Source organism: Benincasa hispida, chromosome 3 (assembly GCF_009727055.1).
Source record: "Benincasa hispida cultivar B227 chromosome 3, ASM972705v1, whole genome shotgun sequence".
Lineage (NCBI taxonomy): Eukaryota > Viridiplantae > Streptophyta > Magnoliopsida > Cucurbitales > Cucurbitaceae > Benincasa > Benincasa hispida.
The window spans coordinates 37691591-37714969 of record NC_052351.1 but is presented as its reverse complement, the minus strand read 5'-3'; the positions used below and the strand labels follow the sequence as shown (position 1 = coordinate 37714969).

At 33.8% G+C, this 23379-nt stretch overlaps 1 protein-coding gene across 1 annotated transcript; it reads right to left on the bottom strand.

The window, feature by feature from the left end:
• Positions 1–4825: 4825 nt before the first annotated feature.
• Positions 4826–9952, bottom strand: LOC120072757 (lipid droplet-associated hydrolase). The gene is made up of 13 exons (XM_039025235.1): positions 9614–9952; positions 9296–9397; positions 9140–9213; positions 8971–9042; positions 8807–8835; positions 8591–8641; positions 8238–8288; positions 7767–7826; positions 7601–7683; positions 6544–6691; positions 6366–6416; positions 5691–5795; positions 4826–5156 (listed from the first exon to the last, which is right to left on the bottom strand). Exons 1-13 carry the CDS (start codon positions 9676–9678, stop codon positions 5019–5021), a joined length of 1029 nt encoding a protein of 342 aa, XP_038881163.1. The 5' UTR covers positions 9679–9952; the 3' UTR covers positions 4826–5018.
• Between the last annotated feature and the right edge of the window lie 13427 nt (positions 9953–23379).

Below are 23379 nucleotides of genomic sequence, written 5' to 3'. Positions count from 1 at the left end.
GGAATGAGTTTTACGAAACCGTTTGCGGGAATTTATATTTGGACAGTCGCTGTCCCTCGGATTTGATGGGAGTTCGAAAACCTTTTATTTATTTATTTATTTTCAATTTTCGTTTTAGTTAATGGGTTGAAAAATCTAACTATTCATTTTTTAAAATAATAATTAACTAACAATTTAGATGATTTAATTTTTATACTTTCAAATTTATAAGAATTAAGTTGAAAATATTTTGATCACGTTTATCTATTTTAATGAAAATAGATGTAATCATAATGAAATTTCAATGATAGACCAACTGTAATGAGTTTATTTAATTAGAATTATGAATTTTTTTCATATTAAATATTAGATAATACAATATCTAGATACAATTGGATTGAGTACTCTCCGCTTGGTAATCAATTTACATTTTTCTATTATATATTTAGAAGGGACCTCAAATGTCAATACGGGTGTAAAACATAAGTAAACAACACCAAAGATAATCAAATTGAGTCTACATTATCATTGATTTATTATGCTTTCATCAGAGTAAACATAAACTTTCATATTGTACTTTAAAAATTACAACAATTTAGTCCATAGTTTAATAAATATTATTAGAATTTAATGAAATTTATTAGATGTGGATCAATAAAGTGATCAATGTCAAATTTATTTGGAAATTATAAAAATTAAGACGATATTTAACATAAAAGTTTGACACTTATTTTTTATTAGATTTTCTGTAACAAGGCTTACATTATTAAAAATTTAGAATTTAGAGATTAAAATATTAGTTATTAAAAACCCGTTTTGATAACGTTTCTATTTTTCGTTTTTATTTAATTTATTCCGTTCCTATTATGTTTGAAAATGAAGGTTGGCAAGTTGGTTGATATATACGTGCGCCTCATGTGCACCTTAAGACTTATGGACTTGCGTTTGAATTTCAAGTGAGAACATTTTTTCGTTCCCTTCTACATTAATTTTGCTATTTCTCTTTCATATTTATTTATTTCTTGTATTTTTCTTTATTAATCTTTTTATATTCATATGCTACTTTAATTTTGAATTTAAAACTACAATATTAGGATTTATATATTATTTGATGAAAACTGTATTATAATGGCAAAATATCATAATTTATTTACGATAGATTATGATAAACCACGTAGAATTTTACTATACTTGTAAATATTTTCATTCATTTCCTACATTTGAAAATAATTCTTATTTTATTTTAAAATTTTAAAATTTTAAAATTTTAATATATATATCTAAATATTTTTAATATTAAAGTTTAAATTCTGCTTCTAATATTTCTAATATTTAGATTTATATATTATTTCAAATTTCAAGTTTGTATATTTGATTATCTTTTGAATTTTGATTTCTGTAACATGCATATTTATATATTATTTTAATATTGATTATTTATTTTTATAGTACATTCGAAACCAATTAGGATCTCACAATATATAAATTATGTCCATTAAAATATTTACTTAGCTTCATTTTTAGCATTTTATAACTAAAATATTTATAAATAATATAATTGAGCTGAATTTGAGTTAGAATTCAGGATGAATAAATCGAGTGAGAAATAATTTTGCAAATCAAATTTGAGTAACATTTGAAAGATAGAAATAATTGTATTATTGTTGTTAATTTTGCATCAAAATTTATTGGTATTTGATCATGTAGATTTTTGCAATCGTTTTTTTATATTTTAATGCATTTTATATATATATAACATGCTTCTCCAATAAATAAATAAATAAATATTTATTTATTTATTGGAGAAGCGTGTTATATATTTTTTTCATTTTATTTAAGCAAATTATATTTAAACTTAAAACAAGAAAACATGTGAGGAAAAAAAAATTAGTTATCAAGCATATTCCTTTTAATTTTAAAAAAATAAGAAATAAAAAATAAAAAACAAGAAACAGGGAACAAAACCATTATCAAACGGGCTAATTTAGGGACTAAATTATTGCTTTTAAGACGATTGGGCAACCAAAATAAAATGGTGTTTTAAAAAAATGGCCAACATATTTTTGTTTGTGAAAATGACCAAACAATTCATTCTAAAAACCACTCCTACCACTAAATTCCTATAATTAAGGTGTATTTCAAACAAAAAAAAAACTCTAACAGCCTAGAACATGATCTAATCTCATGAATTTAAATTTGGAATATAAGTAAATAAATAAATAAAACTATTTAAATCAGATAACAAGTCCAATCTAATTTAGTTTTAAAAAACTATATCTACAATGATATCAAGCAAACAAAAATAATTTAGATCTACAAAATCTAACAAACTGTTTAACTATAATTAGTAAATCAGAATTGTCACAAAATAAGCAAATACATAGGTATTTTATGAAATTTGCCTCATATAAGTCCAGTGGATCCCAACTTCATCATATGTTACACATACCAAAAGCAATTGAAATCTTAGTTAGCCTAAACCATGTAAACCAACCAACCACTCGTGCTTACAATTTGGCCAAATAGTAATGACAATATCTCACCAAATAAAGCAAATACCATATATTCAAAATAACTATCAAATACCTTCTTAAAAAAAATTCTCATACTAAACCTCATATATCTTCTATTTGGAAAAAATTAATATATTTGTCCTATTTTGACCGACATACTATAAATATAAATACGTTAAATAGGAGATGACACCCTACTCATCACCTTTTTTGTCATAGATCATACCCTTCAAAAAATGACCATATTTTCAATTAGATAATCTATTTTGGCCATTCAGCACAATTATTTTGAAGCCTTGATTTTATTTTTTTACAATATGCAAATGAGAGAAATCGAACTTTGATCTTGAGGTCAATAGTATAAGTTTAAAATTTCAATCATAAAGATTAAATATAAATCCAAACGATTTGCGAGTGTTTTTAGTTAACCAGTTAAACTAGGTTGATAGGTTCATATTGATAATGTGTAGTTCAAGGATGGATAAAGTTAGAACAATATTTCTACTCATTTTTATGGTTTTATTGAGAACCTAATTCGCTTGAATCTAGACATTTTCACAATAGATTTGAGCTTTTATTATGTTTAATTATTTATTAAATTTTAGCTGATTTGTGGATTGGTTATAAAGTAATGTTCAAATTTGATTTTATTTCATATTGTAAAAAATGATTTTATTTATTAAATGACTAATTTTATAAAAGTGCAATTTTCAGTTTAATAAAAATTAAGGTTAAATTATCCCAAGCATCTCAAATTTGAAAATTTTTCATTTTTACACTAAAATTTTGAAATATGCGAAAAAAAAAAAAAAAAAAAACACTACCCTTGGAAAAGTTTGTTCAATGGACTTGATGAAATTGAAGTTCGTACAACAACGTGATTGATGACGTGTAAAAGATATGTTTTTGAGATATAATAAATAAAATTTTACTAAAAAAAAATTTCACAAATAGAGAAAAAATGTTAAACTAATAAATACGGATATGCTTCTATTAATATTTATCAATGATAAAAACTTATAAAGTTTATAATTGATAGAGGCCGATAAAAATCTATGATTGATAGAAGTTGATAGGCTCAATAATAAATTGATAAAAGTCTAAAATGATTAAATTTTACTATTTTGTGTAAATAATTTCCTCATTTTTGTATTTTTGAAAATCTCCATTTTACATTTTTTTTTTTAAGGGAAGGGATATGGTTTTTTTTTTTTTTTTTTTTGGAAGAGTTTCAAATTTAAAAATGAGACCTAACAGTTGCCATGGGTATAGTTAAAATTTAGTTAACATAAAAGGTAAAACAAAATTTATGTTGAGAAACTCAAATTCTCACTTATGAATTTTGTTTATGGTTAATTTTTTTTCTTTAGAAGAGAATTTTGTTTATGATTATTTTTTTTCTTTAGAATATCACATCACAGATAAATGTTTTCAATTAAGTAGGGTAAGCAAAGATCATTGGAATTTATAAATTAAATTTGAAGGTCTCCTCCTCATTTAAACCTTGTATGTAGGAAAATTGAAGTGAAATAGTTAAAAATATATTAAATTTACAAATTTAGCTCATAAACTTATAAGTTTGTGTCCATCTAATCTCATGAACTTTTAATTTGGGTTTAATAAGTCTTTAAATTTTCAATTTTGTATTCAATAGGTCCTCAAAAGTTCAATCATGTATCTAACTGATAATTTATTCATATTCAATATTTTCTAAAATTCACGAACTTATTAAGGTCTTATGACAAAAAGAGTAATTGCAAATATAATTTATCACTAATAGATTTTGAAAGTTAGAGCTAAATTTTACTGTATTGGTAATTTTTTTGTATTGTGCTATATCTGTTAATACTTTGGACTAGAATGCTATATTTGCAACTATCCTTATAAAAAAAATTAATCTAATATATCAGTTAATTAGCAAAACTTTTAAGTCTATTAGGAGTCTATTAAACACAAAATCGAAAGTGTAAAAGACTTGTTAAACATTTTGATAGTTCAAGAAGATACACTTTTCTTTTATCTGAGGAAATTCATGCATAAACCATCCAACGCCTCAGAATAGAAAATTATATGCCGGTTTCAAACCATGATTTCTTGGCCTTGAGGCTAAAAAGTTACATAAGTAAGATCTATTTCATTAAGCATAATACACTAAACAAAGCACCTTCTTGTAAAAACAACTCATAATTTGATTCAATGAAAAGTTTACTTCTTGTTCAAAGAAAAAACAACCCATACTTCGATTATCAATACCACAGTTTATGGCGCTTCGACTCGGTTGTGCTCGACATCATGAAGGTGATGACTAGCTTATAAATATCGCATATTCCAAGTTTCCAACAGTCTCAGTAACCTAATGAGGTGCTTTTATTATTCCTTTTCTTCTATTTTGTTGACAACAAGAGTTCTTTATAAGGATAGAAGTACAGAGAAACTGTCTGAAAACATGCCACTACTATAAAACCTTAAGAAAGTCCGAGAGATAACACAAAGTCAATAATGGAGTAAGGAGGACTGAATCTGACCTTAATCTGAGAGATGTTTCTTGACCAAACTTGCCACATATTGAGCAATATACAGTGAAGCAGCTTCAGAGCAGCAAAATGCATGTGAATGGCCCTCCCTTTCAACTGATAGATCAATTTCAGGGACCTGCTTGGAAATCTGTGGAGAAAAGAGAACACAAAGTAACGAAGTAGAACTTGAAATCACCATTTTCAGTGTCATTATTTTGAGCTCTTTTGCCCCCTTTTTGCCCCCTTTTCTTGAAAAATCGAATCAGTAGTATTTCAACCCTACTATTTTGATTTTTTTTTCTTTTGATATCCATGAGTATCTGGACTAGTTTAGGCATATCCCAACTAATCTCATGGGACAACCTACCCGACTCTACTACATTTTGGTGTCAAGGAAACTTGTAGGATATTAAATCCTTGGTAAATGGCTACCATGGATTAAACTCATTCCTTCTTAACCTTTTATCAAACTTGAGCCCTTTATTTACCACTAGGCCAGTCCATGATGATTCTCAGCTATTTTGATGCTATTGACTATATATTACAAAGTAAAATATTCCAAACCATACTACTCTAATCATCATAAACAGTATTATGACTATAACCTCTTCAACCATAGTATTTGGAGAACCTATATTCATGCAGCAGAGTTGATTGACAAAATGAATAGTTTATATCTTACCTCCTCATACACATGCATTGGAGCCCAGTGGTCATCCATACAGAACAAAAATGATAATTTCTGACTAGCTTTCTTCATAAATGCCCAATCTGGTGTTTCTGAAAACTAAACAATGTCCATAAACAATCAGATGACGAAATTTGATTAATCGTTGATATAAGTCTCTGTACTGCATAATTCTGACAAGTGACGACCATGAACAAAATCTAATAAAAAAACACCGAGAAGGATATTCTGATTTACAAGTTTCATTTACTCACATATTGTGATTGAACTTACTGCAACTGTAAGAGCTCATCAAATTTATATCTTGTGACGGGGCTTCTATATTTGGACTACTATACCATAATGATATTGCAATGCCTCAAAGCAAAAGATCAGAACATAACCTAAAATAAACTAGGCACTTCCTAGGTGATCAAACATGTAACAAAAAATAAAATTTACAATTAACTATGATCCGCATGAACGTATGCTTGGACAGTAAGTTGGATGTTTTCCACTCTCAAAACTTATTAATTCTTTTTTATGGTTCTTTCTGTTCAACAGTTCTCAACCAAAAAAAATTAAGATACAGATGAAGCATATTTTTGATGCATGAGCAACAAGTGTCATGGTATCCAATACGTCCTAAGCATGTTCACCAAACTAAAAGTGATTGCTTATAGTGAATACCTTCTCAAATTCCATCATTGCCATATATAGCACATTTCGCATGCTATGGTACTGTAGAAAACAAAGATAATATTCCAAATATCAGAATAATCCTGTAGTCAAACCAAAATTTGTAGCAGTTACGAGTGTATACAACAAAAAGCACATGCTACAGATAGTAAATTAGATTTCATTTCACCTTTAGCAAATGAGAGCAAGCAGCCTCACTAGCAGTTCTGGACCATGACTTCCCAAAAGTTTTTCTCACAACAAAACTTGAAGCTCGAATTGGTAATACACCCAACAGTGCAACAAAAGAAGAAAACAAAGTTGATAGCAGTGAAGATCTGCAACACAAAATTTTCATGTAAATCCTTACAAAGTACCAATTTTATCTGGTGGAAGAAAACAAGCTAAAAGATCATCCAAATCAACTGAGTGGTGCTCAGAAAGACACTGCTTGCAACACCAAAACTTAAAATGAACTCATATGTTGGTTTGTAATCAGGCATGGACCAAAATAATATCGGCCACAGTAATGAATGCTTAAAAGATTAAGCTCCAGTTTTTGGATATGGAACCCATGAAACTCGCCCAGTCCTTAAAAATACACGCTTAACTGGTTATAGACCAGGCAGCAAGCACATATCCATTAGTCTAAGTGACTTCAAATTGGTTCAACTGAAGTGCATACCCACTGGGACAATGCAAATACTCCCCAAAGTACACAACCAACAGAAATCTTAAAATTCCCAAATCACACCAGTTTGTGGTCTGAGGGGGTTCTAGATATTTGAGAAAGCCAAAGAAGCCACATCCAATGGTGTGGTGTGTAACTGTTTGAGGCAGTAAAACTTCTGAGGTTCAAAGTCTCAAACACGAATTCTACCAACTGTTATTTCATATATATTCATCATTAGCTACTAACTAAATAAAGTATTTATTTCAACATGCCAGTATGGAAATATTGCACAAAACTGAAAAGATTCCTAAGGCTGAGTTTAAAACTTAAACTCAATGAAGTTGACAAGATTTTAATAAAGGTCCTACAATCAGAATGAGTGGAAAGTGTTTTATGACTACATGTTCTTAATTTAATGAAAATGGTTGCCATGACACTGCCCCTTTGTTACCAACATATATGTGAAATGAGAAATTTTGAAAATTGTGATGTGCAACAGAGTCACAGCTAAAAATCTGAAATGTAGATGCAGGAAGGCATATATAATTCCTGTTATAAGAAAAAACGTGAATACCTAGCAAGTTTTTCAATAAAAAATTGCTGACGTGATTGTCTGTTCACCATCATAAATGGATGCAATCCAATGCAATACACCACCTATAGGATCAAGAAGAATTGCCATTGAACCATCTCTTGAAAGTTGGGGACACATAAGAAGCACAAAGAGTTTATAGCAATACCCGATCCTGGAACCTACGGTACAGTTCAATGGAGATATACGATCCAACAGAATGCCCAACCTTTAAAAAAAAACTAGCTAGTCAGTGACAGTAACCAAAAAGGGAAAAAACAGTTACAGCAAACAAGAAAGTAACAACATCATTCTTATTTTCAAGGCATGTATCATCTCGTATCAATTTCCAATTAACTATATCCAATATGCATATATTGTACAAGTACAAACAATAAGGTGGATTGTTTTGTCTCTAGCAAACAAGCAACAAGAAGAATACAAGCAACACAATGAACCATTATGTATGGGTGGAACTAGAATCAAATTTTATACGAGTTGCAGAGCTTACTAATAAAAGAATAACTGACATGTACTCAGATAAAATTAAAATAATACAATTGAAGATTTTGTACCGTGCAACTCTTTTATTACTATTGTGAAAACATAGCATCAAGTGTAATCATACAAGTATCATTACCAATAGTAATGGGATGTCTTTATTCTGTAACTCCTGTCTAACAAATTCAATCTGCAAAAGAAAGATGAATATTGTTCAGCCCCATACAGAATTCTGGTATCAACAATTTGAAATACGAAAGAGAAAGGGACCTACAGGAAACAGATAATAATGAAATGAGCAGTAATCTTGAGCAAGATATCTTAATTTCAAATATCTGCAATGTTATCTCCAATTGCATAAATGGACATGAAAATTGACGTCCACTGGCTTATAAAGGAACTTCAAAATTTAAAATATAAATTTTCCAAGGACCACTTGCTACCTTAGCCATCAACAATTGAATCAAATTGACAGAGAAAGCTGACAGTTACCTTATGATCAATTTGTTCTTGTAATGAAAATAACCTTCCACCTTCCCAGTCCTAAAAGAGAAGAAACGTTGGTATCGGTTACATAAAATCACCGGGAAATATATGTGACAAACTTCATTATATCCATCCGAGCAACGTCAACTAATTTATCTTTTGAAGCATTAAAATTAAGCATAACTAGCAGATACAGACTTTATATGACGCATGACCAAGTACCTTCTTCGTTTGACATATATGTCCAATAGCTGACAGTGGACGGAAGGAGGGCCAAAAAGATAAACAGAGCAAGAAAAAAATGTCAGCCCAAATATAAAAGATTCAACGCTTCCTTGGGAAAAAATGAAAGGGATATGAATAATGTCAAACTTTTCATATCTTGCCTGTTATAGACACACGACCTCCAAGCAACTGATACAGTGATTCAACAAAATCTTTATAAAATGAAATAATCCCTGTCTTGGAAACAAAGCCCAAAACAATCCACGTTAAGAAATTATATGAAAATCAACAGAAGTATCGAAAACCCACATCCCCAAAAAGCAAATGCACCTGGATTCCCAGGTATGAACAATACGTGCAATGATGGATGGTCCGAATGAATCTCCAGCAATTCATTGGTGTAACTATCAAGACCCAGAAACGGTAAGGCGATCCAATTCAAGAAAACTCAATTTCAGTGAATATAAACGAGAATGAATCAATTACCCTGATACATTGCATAAACGTAACTCCACTCGGCTTTTACTAAAAGATTGCAGAACTTGATGACCCATGTGGAGAAACGAACCCCTAGTGAAATTCTTCAACCTGAATGATGAAAATGGCAACAAAAGAATGGATGAAATCGGATGGTAAGAGGATGGAGTGCGATGTTACAAGTGAATTGGCGGTAAAATGGAGGAGTGTGTTGACTATTGTGCATCACTGTGATGCAAAATTTGAGGAAAATATAATTAAACAAATGGGTAATGAAAAGTTTAAATTAAAGTAATGAATTATGTATAATCAATTGAAGTGAGATACCTGGAGTAGGAGAAGAATGTGAATCTGGTGGATCGAACGGTGAGTGAAGGAAGTTGTAAGAACATGGATTCCCTCTACTCTCCAAAGCCCCGCAATTCATGTCTTCTTTCGATAATCAAAATGAATTCATCTCTGATTTTAATAAATATCAAGACTCCTACTCTCATCTTTAAAAACCGAACGAGAGATTTGGCACGTTCTATCTAATCATATTATTGTTACTGGGACATACTCTATATTCAAAACTAGGTCGATGTGACGCACCGTAAATTAAAAATTTAATAGTATTAAAGATGAAGGGAACACAAGTACCTATTTGTTTCGTTGTGAGTCGTACTTTTGATATTCAGGTTTATGGTTTTCATGACGGTTGTCATCCCATTTGATTTGATTTTTCTTTTTTAAAGTAACAAACAAGTATCTATCATAGAACAACATGTGGTTCTGGACATGCATGAGAAATCTTTCTAACAATAATTGTTAAATTGTAAACTACTCTCTAGGATTTTTAGGTTGCAAAGTCAAGTCTCCTTTTGTTAGATAGTTGAGCTTTGTTAGGAGATTTTTGTTAACTAATTTTAGTGTTGTACCAAGCTATCTATACCCGGTCCAGACCTCGTCCCTTGATCCCCAATCTCCGGTCCAGAACTCAAACTTCGATCCCTGATTCTCGGTCCAAAACTCGACCCTTGATCCTCAGTCCACAACTCGTCCTCGAATCCCCGATTCAGTCCAGAATTTGATCCTCGATCGAACTCGATCCAAGTCTTGACCCGTGCCTCATACTGCTATGATATTTTTCGTTCTATCAGCATAATCCTTGATGGCACCAACTATATTACCTGGGCCTATCAAATGAAGAGCTTCCTGATTGGTCGTAAATTATGGTGAGTGGTAACAGGTGATGTCGTTGAGCCTGTCAAATGAGCCACTGCAAAAGACAGTAAATTTGTGGACAGATTATAAGAGTGGGACAACAAGAACAATCAGATAATCACCTGATTGGGTAATACCTCCATCCCAGTCATTCACACTCAATTCAATGCGTTTGACATAGCAAAAGAACTTTGGGATTTTCTGTCCGGACGATTCCAAACCATGGGTCTTGCCCTCTACTATCAACTTCATACTGAAGGAACTCTAATTCAAGAGAACAAGTGAGCAGAAGCAAGATCTTTCCAAACCCATTATGTAAGAATAAATGCATTCACAAACATACAAGAATAATTATGCATTATAAAGAAAATTACATCATATTTTATTGGCTAAATACAATAGGAATTGAGAGACATACCTTTGAAGAACTCTTCTTCTGGAAATCTCTCGCTTCCGTGAGTAATCGCACAACAATATCTCGCTCTCGTGAGCAATCTTCTAGTCAACCTCTCGTTGTCGTTACAATCATGAACAGTTTACTCCTCGAACAACAACCTTTCGACACTACCACTTGGCAACCTTGATATTCTCGGAGTGAGAATCTAAGAGATGTGAGCTCTATGTGAATTTGGTAGAGGGAATAAGGAAGAAAACGATTGAACTACACGATTAAGTAAGTGGGAGAAAGGTTTTGTCTATAGCATAGACTGAGAGTACTTGATCGTTTAGTAATCTCTCGCTCTCATGAGAATCGCCTAGCCAATCGTCTAGTAATATCTTGCTCTCGTGAGCAAATGATTAGTGAAGCCATTAATGAAGTGATCGTTCATAAAATGAAAACTCTTTTCATTTTATTCTTCAGTTATTCAAAACTGAAATTAATCTCCCAGTTGCACGGTTAATGGAGAAAATAACCAACTAAACAATTATCTCATAATTATTTTTATTATAAATAAATATAATAACTAACTTATCATATTATATTTATAACCTATAGTTTTAATATCATATCAAATGTAATATTTAAACCATAGTTCTTTTCTCATTTATTTAATATAAATCATATTTATATCAATTCCCCAATTAATGTATCTAATATATTAAATCAATTATATCACATATAATTAAACCAATTTAATTATATTATATATAATCAAATTCCCTCTTGTTAATTTGAACACTTCAAACTAACCCAAAAACTAATTCTCAACTTGAATCCATTAAACTACCAAGGGGACCTTATGGACCTGTAGTTTGAAGCTCCAACCGTACGTGAATAACTGACTAAACTTTTTACTCACGAGATCCACCATCCGTTAACTGTTGGTCACTTCACTAAAGACTGACAGTTGCACTCTTCGCACTACAGATATATTTCTGTGTCCATATAACCAATCAACAGTGTGATGACCCTTCACAAATCGCTCGTAAGTACAACTGGGCCAATTTACCATTTTGCCCCAGTAGTTACATCTAACTTCTTAAGTACCACTGATTCTTCTAATGAACAATCAGTCATAGTTGAGTCATTTCTTCCAAAGAGAGAGTGTGGCCACTATGTTCAAGACTTGGAATCAGCCTTTAAGAGAGTAATTTATCTACTTACCCCTGCTTCGAGGAAGGAGTGAATTCCGTCTTGTGTAGCTGAGTTTCCAACTCCCCAATGAGACTAATCCCCAAAAAGGTAGGCTTGTTGAGTTGACAAACTGGCTACTCTCACCCATACTAATCAAAGGAATGCCCTCATAGACAAGAGTTCCCAACTCACTCAGAATTAAGGTCATGTCACCTATGGTCATTTTATGAAATGTAAGTCTCAATTATCAACGGCGTTATATAAAGAGATTAATCATCTCGTGGTCCGGTCTTATACAAACTCTTTGTATAGGATACTTCCGCTCGCATGTCTCTATATGAATGGTCAGGATCAGACCATTTGTAGCACTTTACAACACTTATAACATCTACAAAGCGGGTTGTATCCATAGTGTCACAAGGATAAGGTATCCCTCCTTTATCCCTATACTACATACCATTTAGGTTATTACTTAAGGCATGATTCACTTGTATGTCTCACATACATGCTTAAGTTACATGAAATAACCAAGGATCTTAGTTTATTGGATTAAGTAAATGCTTATAAAATAACACTTATTTTATTAATAACAATGTGTGTACAAAATGTTTACAAACTACGAGACCACCGGGAGAATTAGGACACCAATCCCAATAATCTCCCACTCGTTCTAATGCCTCAGGAGACTAATGTACAATACATAAAAACAGTACAATATACAATAAACTAGGGCATACTTATACCCCAGTATCATCTCCCACTTGCCTTAGACAAGGTATCGCATGTTAGGATTGGTGTCCTAATTCTCCCAGAGTCTCGTTGTTTTGTAAAGATACACATTGTTCAATGGATAAAATAAGTGTTATATAATTCTAACATTTAATCATATCCAATAAACAAAACTCCTTGGTTATCTTATGTGAACTTAAGCATGTATATGTGATATACAAGTGGATCATACCTTAAGTGATAACCTAAATCGGTCTGTAGTATAAGGATTAAGGTGGGATACCTGATCCTGGTGACACTACGGATACGACCCACTTTGTAGAGGTTTGCAAGTGTTGTAAACTACTACAGATGGTAGATCCTGACCATTCATATGGAGATGTAGAGTAGGGGTGTTCTATACAAAGAGTTTGTATAAGACCTGGACTACGAGATGACTAGACTCTGTATATAATGCCATTGATACTAAAGACTTGCATCTCACTAAAACGACCATAGGTGACACGACCTTAATCCTAAGTGTTTTGTGAACTCTTGCCTTTGAGGGTGGTCCTTTGATTAGTATGGGTGAGAATGGCCAGATTGTCAACTCAACATACCTACCTTTTTGGGGACTTGTCTGATCTGGGAGTTGGGAATCATCCCACAATATGGAATTCACTCTTTCCGAAGCAAGATAAGTAGAGAATCCTCCTCTAGGGCTGGATTTCCAGCGGTTGAACTTATGCTCAAACTCTCTTTGGAAGAGAACTCAATCATAGTAGGATTGACTATATCATTAAGAGAGATCAGATCGTTACTTAAGGTAGACCAATGTAATACAGGGCATTAACGGGTTATTGGCCACAGTGTGACTTACGAGCGATCTGTTGAAGGGTTGTCAACATCTATTGATTAGTTAAGATGGACACATAATATATCGTATAGTTAATGAAAAGTTCAACTGTCGGTTAGGTCGCTTGGGAGGGTGAGTGCTAGGTGGGGAGATGGTGGGATCCCCGTGACTTAAAAGATAATAGTAGCTATTCACTCACTATTGAAGCTTCGGATAACTGCGGTCCATGAGTCCCCTTGGTCACTGTGATGTCTTTGAGAGACAGTTACTTGGGTTGTTCTGAAATGTTCAAATTGACCAAAAGAGGTATTTGATTATATAATGTATATATCGGTCAGATGATAAGAAATCTAGTAAAGTATTGTGTAACGAGATTTACAATAGTACCTAGAAACAAAAAAAGACTATGTTTATATGTCTTCATGAGAATGAACATGATTAAAACCATAGGTTATATAAACATAGTTATATAAGAGTGTTATTGCAATTCTTCCATTTATATTTAATATATAAATCTATAGGATAATAATTATTTTTCTTTTAAATAACCAAAGTATGTGCTGGTTATGTGATCAATGGTAACCATGAGTTTAAAAGGAAAGTGGATTCCTATTTGAAGAGAAGTATTTTACAAAAAGTTTGAAAGGAATTTGAGTTTTTCCTTCGGCGAAAAGGAAACTCACAGTCATCAAGTAAATACAGATTACTAAACGTACGACTGGTCGAGCTAAACATCTCAGTGCAAGCCAAAGCGATACAGTTACTAAACGATCCATGCTCTGCTAGAGAGCTGGGCCAGAGATAAACGATTCACATGTGTTTAGATCTGTATCAACGCTAGTCTCTAGACGATCGCTCAAGCTGTAAACTGTGTCTGTAGCAACGATCGGATACGATTGCAGACATTGACACTTTATCTAAAACGATTGGGCATCGACCTTACGATAGGTCTCCTACTTTCCACTTACCCAGTCGTGTACTGCGATCTCGTCCTTCTCCACTCGTCTGCCTCATAACCAAAGTCTGAACAAGAGCCCACTCTCTTGGATTCTCACACCGGAAAATACCAAGGTCGCCTGTTGCGTGGTGTCAAACTCAACTCGACACCAAATCGAGGTTTTCTTGAGGTCGATCGTGCCACTAAGGACGAACGTGATTTCGTTCATTTTACAAAGGAGATCGTTGAGGACAGCACGAAGGTTCATGCCTGTGTTTGTGCGGTGTTACATTCGTGTAGATCAGCACTCATGGTTGCTGTTATTTCGATCAAGCATTGCGCAATGGAGCGTGAGACGTTTCTGCTGATGTGCGTAGAGTTTGTCTTTCTATGCATTGAGTGTATTCATGCTGTAATTTCTCTGTATAATTGTATAACTGTCTGTTTAAAGTCGACTGTAAATGATTTATTGATTCATGATTGTAATTTGGAATATTCTTGTTCTGCTGCTCACAGAAATCCCGCTTCCGATTTCCTTCACCGCATGTCCCGCAGACCTAGACTCTTCAGATGACCCTCGAACACTTTAGCTATGAGAGACTTTGTAAACGGATCAGCAATATTGTGCTCCGACGTGATCTTCATGATTATCACATCACCGTAATGCACAATCTCCCTGATTAAATGATACTTCTGTTCAATATGCTTGCCTCTTCGATGACTCTGAGGTTCCTTAGAATTTGCCACAGGCCTGCTGTTATCACAATAGAGTGTGATCAACAAAAACATATTTGGAACAACTTTCAAATCTTTAAGGAACTTTGTAAGCCAAACAACCTCTTTAGCAGCTTCATAAGAGGCTATGTATTCGGCTTCCATAGTGGAATCGCGATGCATCCTTGCTTGATGTTTCGTCAAACTACAACCCCTCCATTTAGAGTGAACACTGACCTGATGTCGATTTTCGAGAATCTCTATCAGTATGAAAGTCAGAGTCTGTGTATCCTATAAGGATAAAATTCTTATCTTCATACACGAGCATATAGTCTCTCGTTCTTTAAAGATACTTGAGAATCGTTTTGACCGTCATCTAGTGATCTAATCCTGGATTGGACTGATATCGACTGACAATCCCTATTGCATAGCAAATGTCAGGTTTAGTACATAACATTGCATACATGAGGCTTCCAACAGTTGAAGCATAGGGAATCTTTCTCAGTTCCTCAATCTCTTGAGGTGTCTTAGGACATTGTTCCTTAGACAAAATAATTCCATGCTTGAAGGGTAATAAACCCCTCTTGGAATTCTGCATCGAGTACCTGATCAACATCTTATCAATGTATGATGCTTAAGACATGGCCAACCTCTTATTCTTACGATTCCGAATGATCTGGATCCCTAGAAAAAAAATTGCACCTCTCCCAAATCTTTCATTTGAAATTGGGCGACTAGCCACGTTTTAATGTTAGTTAGAAAACCTAAATCATTCCCAATGAGTAGGATATCATCCACATACAGTACCAGGAAAGCTACTGACTTGTTGATGATTTTCTTGTAAACACAAGGCTCATCAATATTCTAATCAAAGTCAAATGATTTGATCGCACTATCAAATCTAATGTTCCACGATCTAGATGCTTGTTTCAGCCCATAAATCGACCTATTAAGCTTGCAAACTCTTTGCTCTTGATCTGAAACAATGACCCCTCTGCTTGAGCTATGTAGATGGTCTACTCAAGATTACCATTCAAAAAGAAAATCTTGATGTCCATTTGTCATATCTCATAATCATAAAATGTGGCTATGGACAGGAGAATTCTGATAGACTTCAACATGACAACGGGTGAGAAAGTTTCCTCATAGTTCACTCCCTCGACCTGGGTATAACCCTTTGTCACGAATCTAGCCTTAAAGGTTTGCACCTTGCCATCTACACCTCGTTTTCTCTTGTAGATCCACTTTCACCCTATAGGTTTTACCTCATCAAGCTGATCCACAAGTTCCCAGATGGAGTTGAAGTACATAGACTCCATTTCCTGATTCATGGCTTTAATCTACTCATCTTTGTCAACATCCTTCATTACTTGCTTATAAGGCAATGGATCCTCAACTCCATCATCAGACATGATGTTTTGGGCTTTAGTCAAACCTATATAGTGTTATGATGGGTTTGCAACCCTCCCACTACGTCGAGGCAGTCTCAACTCTTTAGATGGTTGATTAGATGAACTAACATCAACAACTCTTATTGATCTATCAGTCTGTTCAAACTCTTGTTGAACTCTCAGTAGTCTCACCAGAAATCTTATTTAAAACAAGTTTACTTCATGGTTTATGATCCCTAATGTGGTCTTCTTCCAAGAAGATAGCATTTGTCGACACAAACACCTTATTCTCACTTGGATCATAGAAGTATACACCCCTCATTTCTTTGCGGTAGCCTACAAAGAAGAAAACTTTCGAATGCGGTTCCAACTTTTTAGAGTTAGCCACAAACATGTGGGCTAGACATCTCCAAATTATGAAGTGACGTAAACTACTTTTACGGCCTCTTCATAGCTTAAAAGGTGTTTCAGAAACACTCTTTGAGGGAACGTTGTTCAATATGAAATATGCAGTCTCCACTGAAAATCCCCAAAACGAGTTTGGAAGATAAGCATAACTCATCATAGACCGAACCATGTCCAACAGGGTTCTGATTCTCCTCTCTGATACACTATTTTGCTAAGGTGTACCTAGGGTCGAGAGTTGGGAAGTGATTCCATGTTCTATCATATAGTTCTGGAATTTCAAATTCATATACTCTCCACCACGATCAGATTGTAGTGTTTTTATCATCTTACCTAACAAGTTTTCAACTTCGGCCTAATACTCCTTGAACTTTTCAAGAGTTTCCGACTTATGTTGCATAGGTATAGATACCCATATCTTGAATAATCATCTATGAAAGAGATGAAATATTCATACCCACCTCGACCTCTTACACTCATCGAACCACAGTGGTCTGAATGTATAAGCTCTAAGGTTTCCTTGGCTCTATAATCTTTTCCAGTAAAAGATTGTTTGGTCACTTTTCCTTCAAGGCATGATTAACATATCGGCAAAGAGTTTTCTTCTAAACCATTTAGAAGTCCACATTTCACCAACTTCTTAATCCTATTGAGGTTGATGTGACCTAACTTTAGATGCCAAAGATGGGTGTTTTTCTTAGGAGAAACCCTTGGTTTTTTTTACAGTTGTTGTTGTTTTGAACATTTCAGTATTAAGAAAGGTTTAGCCTTAGTACATAAGTTATTTTCCATTGAACTAAAACTAATCTCCATACCATTCTTGAAAATAAACACTTTATTATTAGAAAATGAGATGGTATAACCTTGTTCAAACAAACAAGAAACTGAGATTAAGTTCCTCTTGATATGAGGAACTACATAAACATTGTCCAGTAACATATGACATTTCTTATCTAAAAATAACTTCAGTCTGCCTACAACAACAGCTGAAACAACCTCATCAGTACCGACTCGAAAAGTCAACTCTCCATCTTCCAACCTTTTCCTGCAACTAAATCCTTGGTAGGAAGAACTTACGTGATTAGTAGCACCTGAATCAAATATCCAGGTAGAATCATCATTCTCTACCAAACACGTCTCTAAGACAAATAAATCATATTTACTTTCTTTAGACTTCTTCCTCTTCCGGAGAGTAGTGGGATCAGTATCAGAACCTAAATAAGCTCCAAGTTCCATTTTAGAGAACAATTCTCGTCGATGAATTTTTTCACACTCAACAACAATTACTTTCTTTTTTAGTCCCTTGACATTTGAATGACTGGAGATTATCTTTGGAACTAACACTACTGGTTTCTTTGTCATCCATCCCTTTTTTGCGCAAAAAGTGAGAACTGTCGCTCAAACAATTCTTGCAATGAGTCCCTGATCTTACGTGCAATGACCATGTTTTCAACCCTTTTGGTCATGCATCAGGTATGCTAGCCAAAATGTGAAGTCGAGCCATCGAATTAGCCTTCATCCACAACTCATATGCATTACAAACATTTCGCAGTGCATCAAGGGTCGGGACTTGAGGACACTCCTCAACCATGACAAACTCGAGGCCGTTTACCACGAATTATGTTTCAAGAGACTTTTTCCAATGTATGTAATCGGCAAATTAAAAGAGGCAACTAACGGAAAATGTACATGTTGCTAAAAAAACAAACACATTGATCTACATTAGATTTTAGCAAATACTCTTGAAAAACAAAATCCAATTTGGTTTAACAAAATCTAAATAAACCTCGTGTGACATCTAGTTTTGCAATGAAGCTTCAGTGGTTTAGGACAAAAACCACCAAAGGGTAGTCAATTTATCCCTCCTCTAAATTGAGACACTCTCAACCAGTCATTAACACCAGAACAACTCTTGTTCCTATAACGACCAACCATCATTGATTTGGTCAAGAAATCATTAACTTGCTTAACAATTTCCTATAAGTTTGACCCTTCATTTTAAATTCTAGAGTTCCGCCTCAAGTGGCCAATCCGAAGGGAAAAAATCCGATTGGGAAAAAAACTAAAATGACCCTATCCATTTCTGGAGTTCACCTTGATACTAACCAACCATATAAACCATCCAAAGGGTGACGTTCCTAGGGCGCCACGAGGCCGTGTAAGATCTCACGGTGCAGCCCAATGAAAGAGACCGCAGGACATGTTGACACACATCCTTCACCCACTTACTATAAATACTCTTTCTGTCCACCTTGATATTGACTCATACAAACACCATTCGAAGGCGGATGCTTCTAGGGCACCACGAGGCAGAGCATGAATCTCACGGCGTGAACATTCAGGGAAAAACGTGAGTGGAATTGACATATCATATATATCTTTTCCTCTCACTGAGTATTTTAAAACCTAGGATTTAGTTTACTTAGAAAAAACACGGCTAAGGATTTTAACTAAGTGGCTTTTTAGATTTATCCAAAAGTAATGTTTACTTTGGAAAGTTGAACAATTTTTTATCATCATTCATTAAACTCTTTAATGAAGTCTTTTATCAACTGTTGCATGCTTGTAACAAATCTATCTAATTCACCTTTCTAGGTAGGTTCCCAGGTAGGGGTGTTCCGTTTCCATCAGCTTAAATATCCCAGCCTAGACAGAACCCTTCTTAGACAAAAGGTCCCTTATAGATAGATTTAATAAAAATTTAATCTTTTATTCAAATCAATTTAATCCTATTAAACTGATTCAAAAGATTAAACTTAGGTATCTAATCTCATTAGAAATATGAACTTAGGTCTATCTCAATCAAATTTTAAAACCTTTTTAAAACATGAGTTCACCTAAGTTCGCATGCAACTCTTTCTTATTGATTTTATTTCTAATTTTCATTATAACACTTATAACAAGAAACAACTAAAACCAACCACAATACAAAGCAACACATACAAGGCATTCATAACTCTTATAAATAAGTCTAAGTGTCATGCTTCATGCATTGTTCATTCATTACTACTTTTATATAACTCTTATATAATTAAAGTAATGAAACAAACATACATGCTCTCATACATCCTTATACTATAACACTTATAATATAAAGATGATGCATGAATATGCTTAATGCATGCATAAATATAACTCTTATATTATATGATGCATGAGCATGCTCTTATGTAATTTAATCATGCAAACTACTATATCATAACTCTTATAATATAGAGATGATGCACGAAAAATGCATAACCTATGGTGGGATATAAATTTATATGGCATAATATATGACATACAATAAAAATATACATCTCATGTACATTCACCAAAATTAATGGACCGAGATTATTAGCCTTAAAAACCAGAAATAAATCTATCTATTACATCAAACTATCGAGTAAACCGGTTCAACAAGCGAATAGGGTCTTGAACCGCCTGGGCGAAGCCTTCTTTCTGATCATCTAGCAAAGTTGATCAAGTAACCACGATCGTGTAGCAATGATTGAGTGTCTTTGACTATCCAATGAAGCATGAAGGCCACTCGATTGTGCAGTGCACCAAGTTTAAACGCAAGCCTAAACGATCATGTAGACGACTACTATGATGTGAAGCATGATCATCTAGACGATCGAAGAGCAAGCGCTAAGTAACATTTATTGAGCGATCGTGTAGCCAGTGACTATGCGATGAAGCATGCTGACCTACACGATCGTTTAGTGCGCGCGTGTACCATGTAACGAGTATCCCATACTCAACGATCGTTTACCTCCATCGTTTATACGATCTGACCAACTCTTGGTCTTCTTCTTCCTCGAAGTAAATTGCATCTCCATGCCTTGAAACTTCATTACGAGCAACTCAAACATACTCAAACTTTTTGAATTACAAACTCGATAGCAAGTTAATATGCCCAAAAACATAGGGGACCTTACAATTAACTTTTAAAAAGTAAAAGAAATCATTAACCAGAGGCAATCATCCCAGAAACTCCATTAATCCACATCCACAAATACATTTAACATTTAAACATAATGTAGACATGCTTAACACCCACCAAGAATGTAAATGTAATTCAATACATCAATGGGTTTAAAATATCAGAACCTACCTCTAATACCAATTAAAGGAACTTTTATTCAAGATAACCAGTGAGCGAAAATAAGATCTTTCCAAGCCCATTGTGCAAGAATAAATGCATTCACAAACATACAAGAATAGTTATGCATTATAAAGAAAATTACAACATGCTTTCTTAACTAAATACAATAAGAACTGAGAGACATACCTTTGAATAATTCTTCTTCTGGAAATCTCCCATCTCGTGAGCAATCGCACAGCAATATCTCGCTCTCGTGAGTAATTATCTAGCCAACCTCTCACTGTCGTTACAATCACGAACAGTCTGCTCTTCGAACAACAACCCTTTGACACTATCACTCAGCAACCTTGGTATTCTCAGAGTGAGAATCTAGGAGGTGTGGGCTCAGTGTGAATTTGGTAGAGGGAAGGAGGAAGAAAACGATCGAACTACACAATCATGTAAGTGGGAGAAAGTTTTTTTTTATCGCATAGACTGAGAGTAGTTGATCGTTTAGCAATCAATCGCTCTATTGAGAACTGTCTAGCCAATCGTCTAGTAATATCTCACTCTCATGAGCAAATGATTAATGAAGCCATTAATGAAGCGATCGTTCATAAAATGAAAACTATTTTCGTTTTATTCTTCAGTTATTCAAAACTGAATTTAACCTCCTAGTTGCATGGTTAATGGAGAAAATAACCAACTGAACAATTATCTCATAATTGTTTTTATTATAAATGAATATAATAACTGACTTATCATATTATATTTATAACCTATAGGTTTAATATCACATCATTTGTAATATTTAAACCATAGTTTTTTCTCCTTTATTTAATATAAATCATATTTATATCAATTCCTCTGATTAATGTACCTAATACATCAAATCAATTATATCACATATAATTGAACCAATTTTATTATATCATATATAATCAAATTCCCTCTTGTTAATTTGAACACTTCAAACTAACCCAAAAACTGATTCTCAACTTGAATCCATTGAGCTACAAAGGGGACCTTATGGACCTATAGCTTGAAGCTCCAATGGTACGTGAATAACTAATTAAACTCTTTAGTCACGAGATCCACCATTCGTTAACTGTTGGTCACTCTACTAAAGACCGATAGTTGCACTCTTTGCACTACAGATATATTTTTGTGTCCATATAACCAATCAACAGTACGATGACCCTTCACAAATCGTTCGCAAGTACAGTTTGGAGCAATTTATCATTTTGCCTCTGATTCTTCTAATGAACAATAAGTCATAGTCCTACTATGACTAAGTCATCTCTTCCGAAGAGATGGTGTGGTCACTATGTTCAAGACCCGAAATCAGCCCTTAAGGGAACAATTTATCTACTTACCTATGCTTCGGAGAAGGAGTGAATTCCATCTTGTGTAGCTGAGTTCCCGGCTCCCCAATCAGACGAATCCACAAAAAGGTAGGCTTGTTGAGTTGGCAATCTAGCCATTCTCACTCATACTAATCAAAGAACCGCTTTCATAAGTAGGAGTTCCCAACTCACTCAGGATTAAGGTCATGTCACCTATGGTCATTTTAGTGAAATTTAAGTCTCAATTATCAATGGCGTTATATAAATAAACTAATCATCTCGTGGTCTGGTCTTATACAAACTCTTTGTATATGATACCCTGCTTGCATATCTTCACATGAATGGTCAGAATCATACCATTTGTTGCACTTTACAACACTTGTAACATCTACAAAGCGAGCCGTATCCGTAGTGTCATCAGGATAAAGTATTCCTTCTTTATCCTTATACTACAAACCATTTAAGTTATTACTTAAGGCATGATCCAATTGTATGTCTCACATACATGCTTAAGTTACATGAAATAACCAAGGATCTTAGCTTATTGGATTGAGTAAATGCTTATAAAATAACACTTATTTTATTAATAATAATTTGTGTACAAAATGTTTACAAACTACAAGACCACCGGGAAAATTAGGACACCAATCCCAACACATACTACTCTAGTTGGCACAAGTAAGTAGATCGACCAGTCCGTGAATGAGTATCTCGCTCTTCTTCAACCTATTTGGACTCAATTAAACCAGACTTAGATCAGTCTAGATCATCTACGACTTATCAAGGTCCTTATGGAACTTTGTCCTGAGTATGAGTCTGTTTGTGTTGCCTTATTACACCGCAATCCACTAGCATCTTTTGATGCAATGATTCAAGAAATTTTTTTTGAGG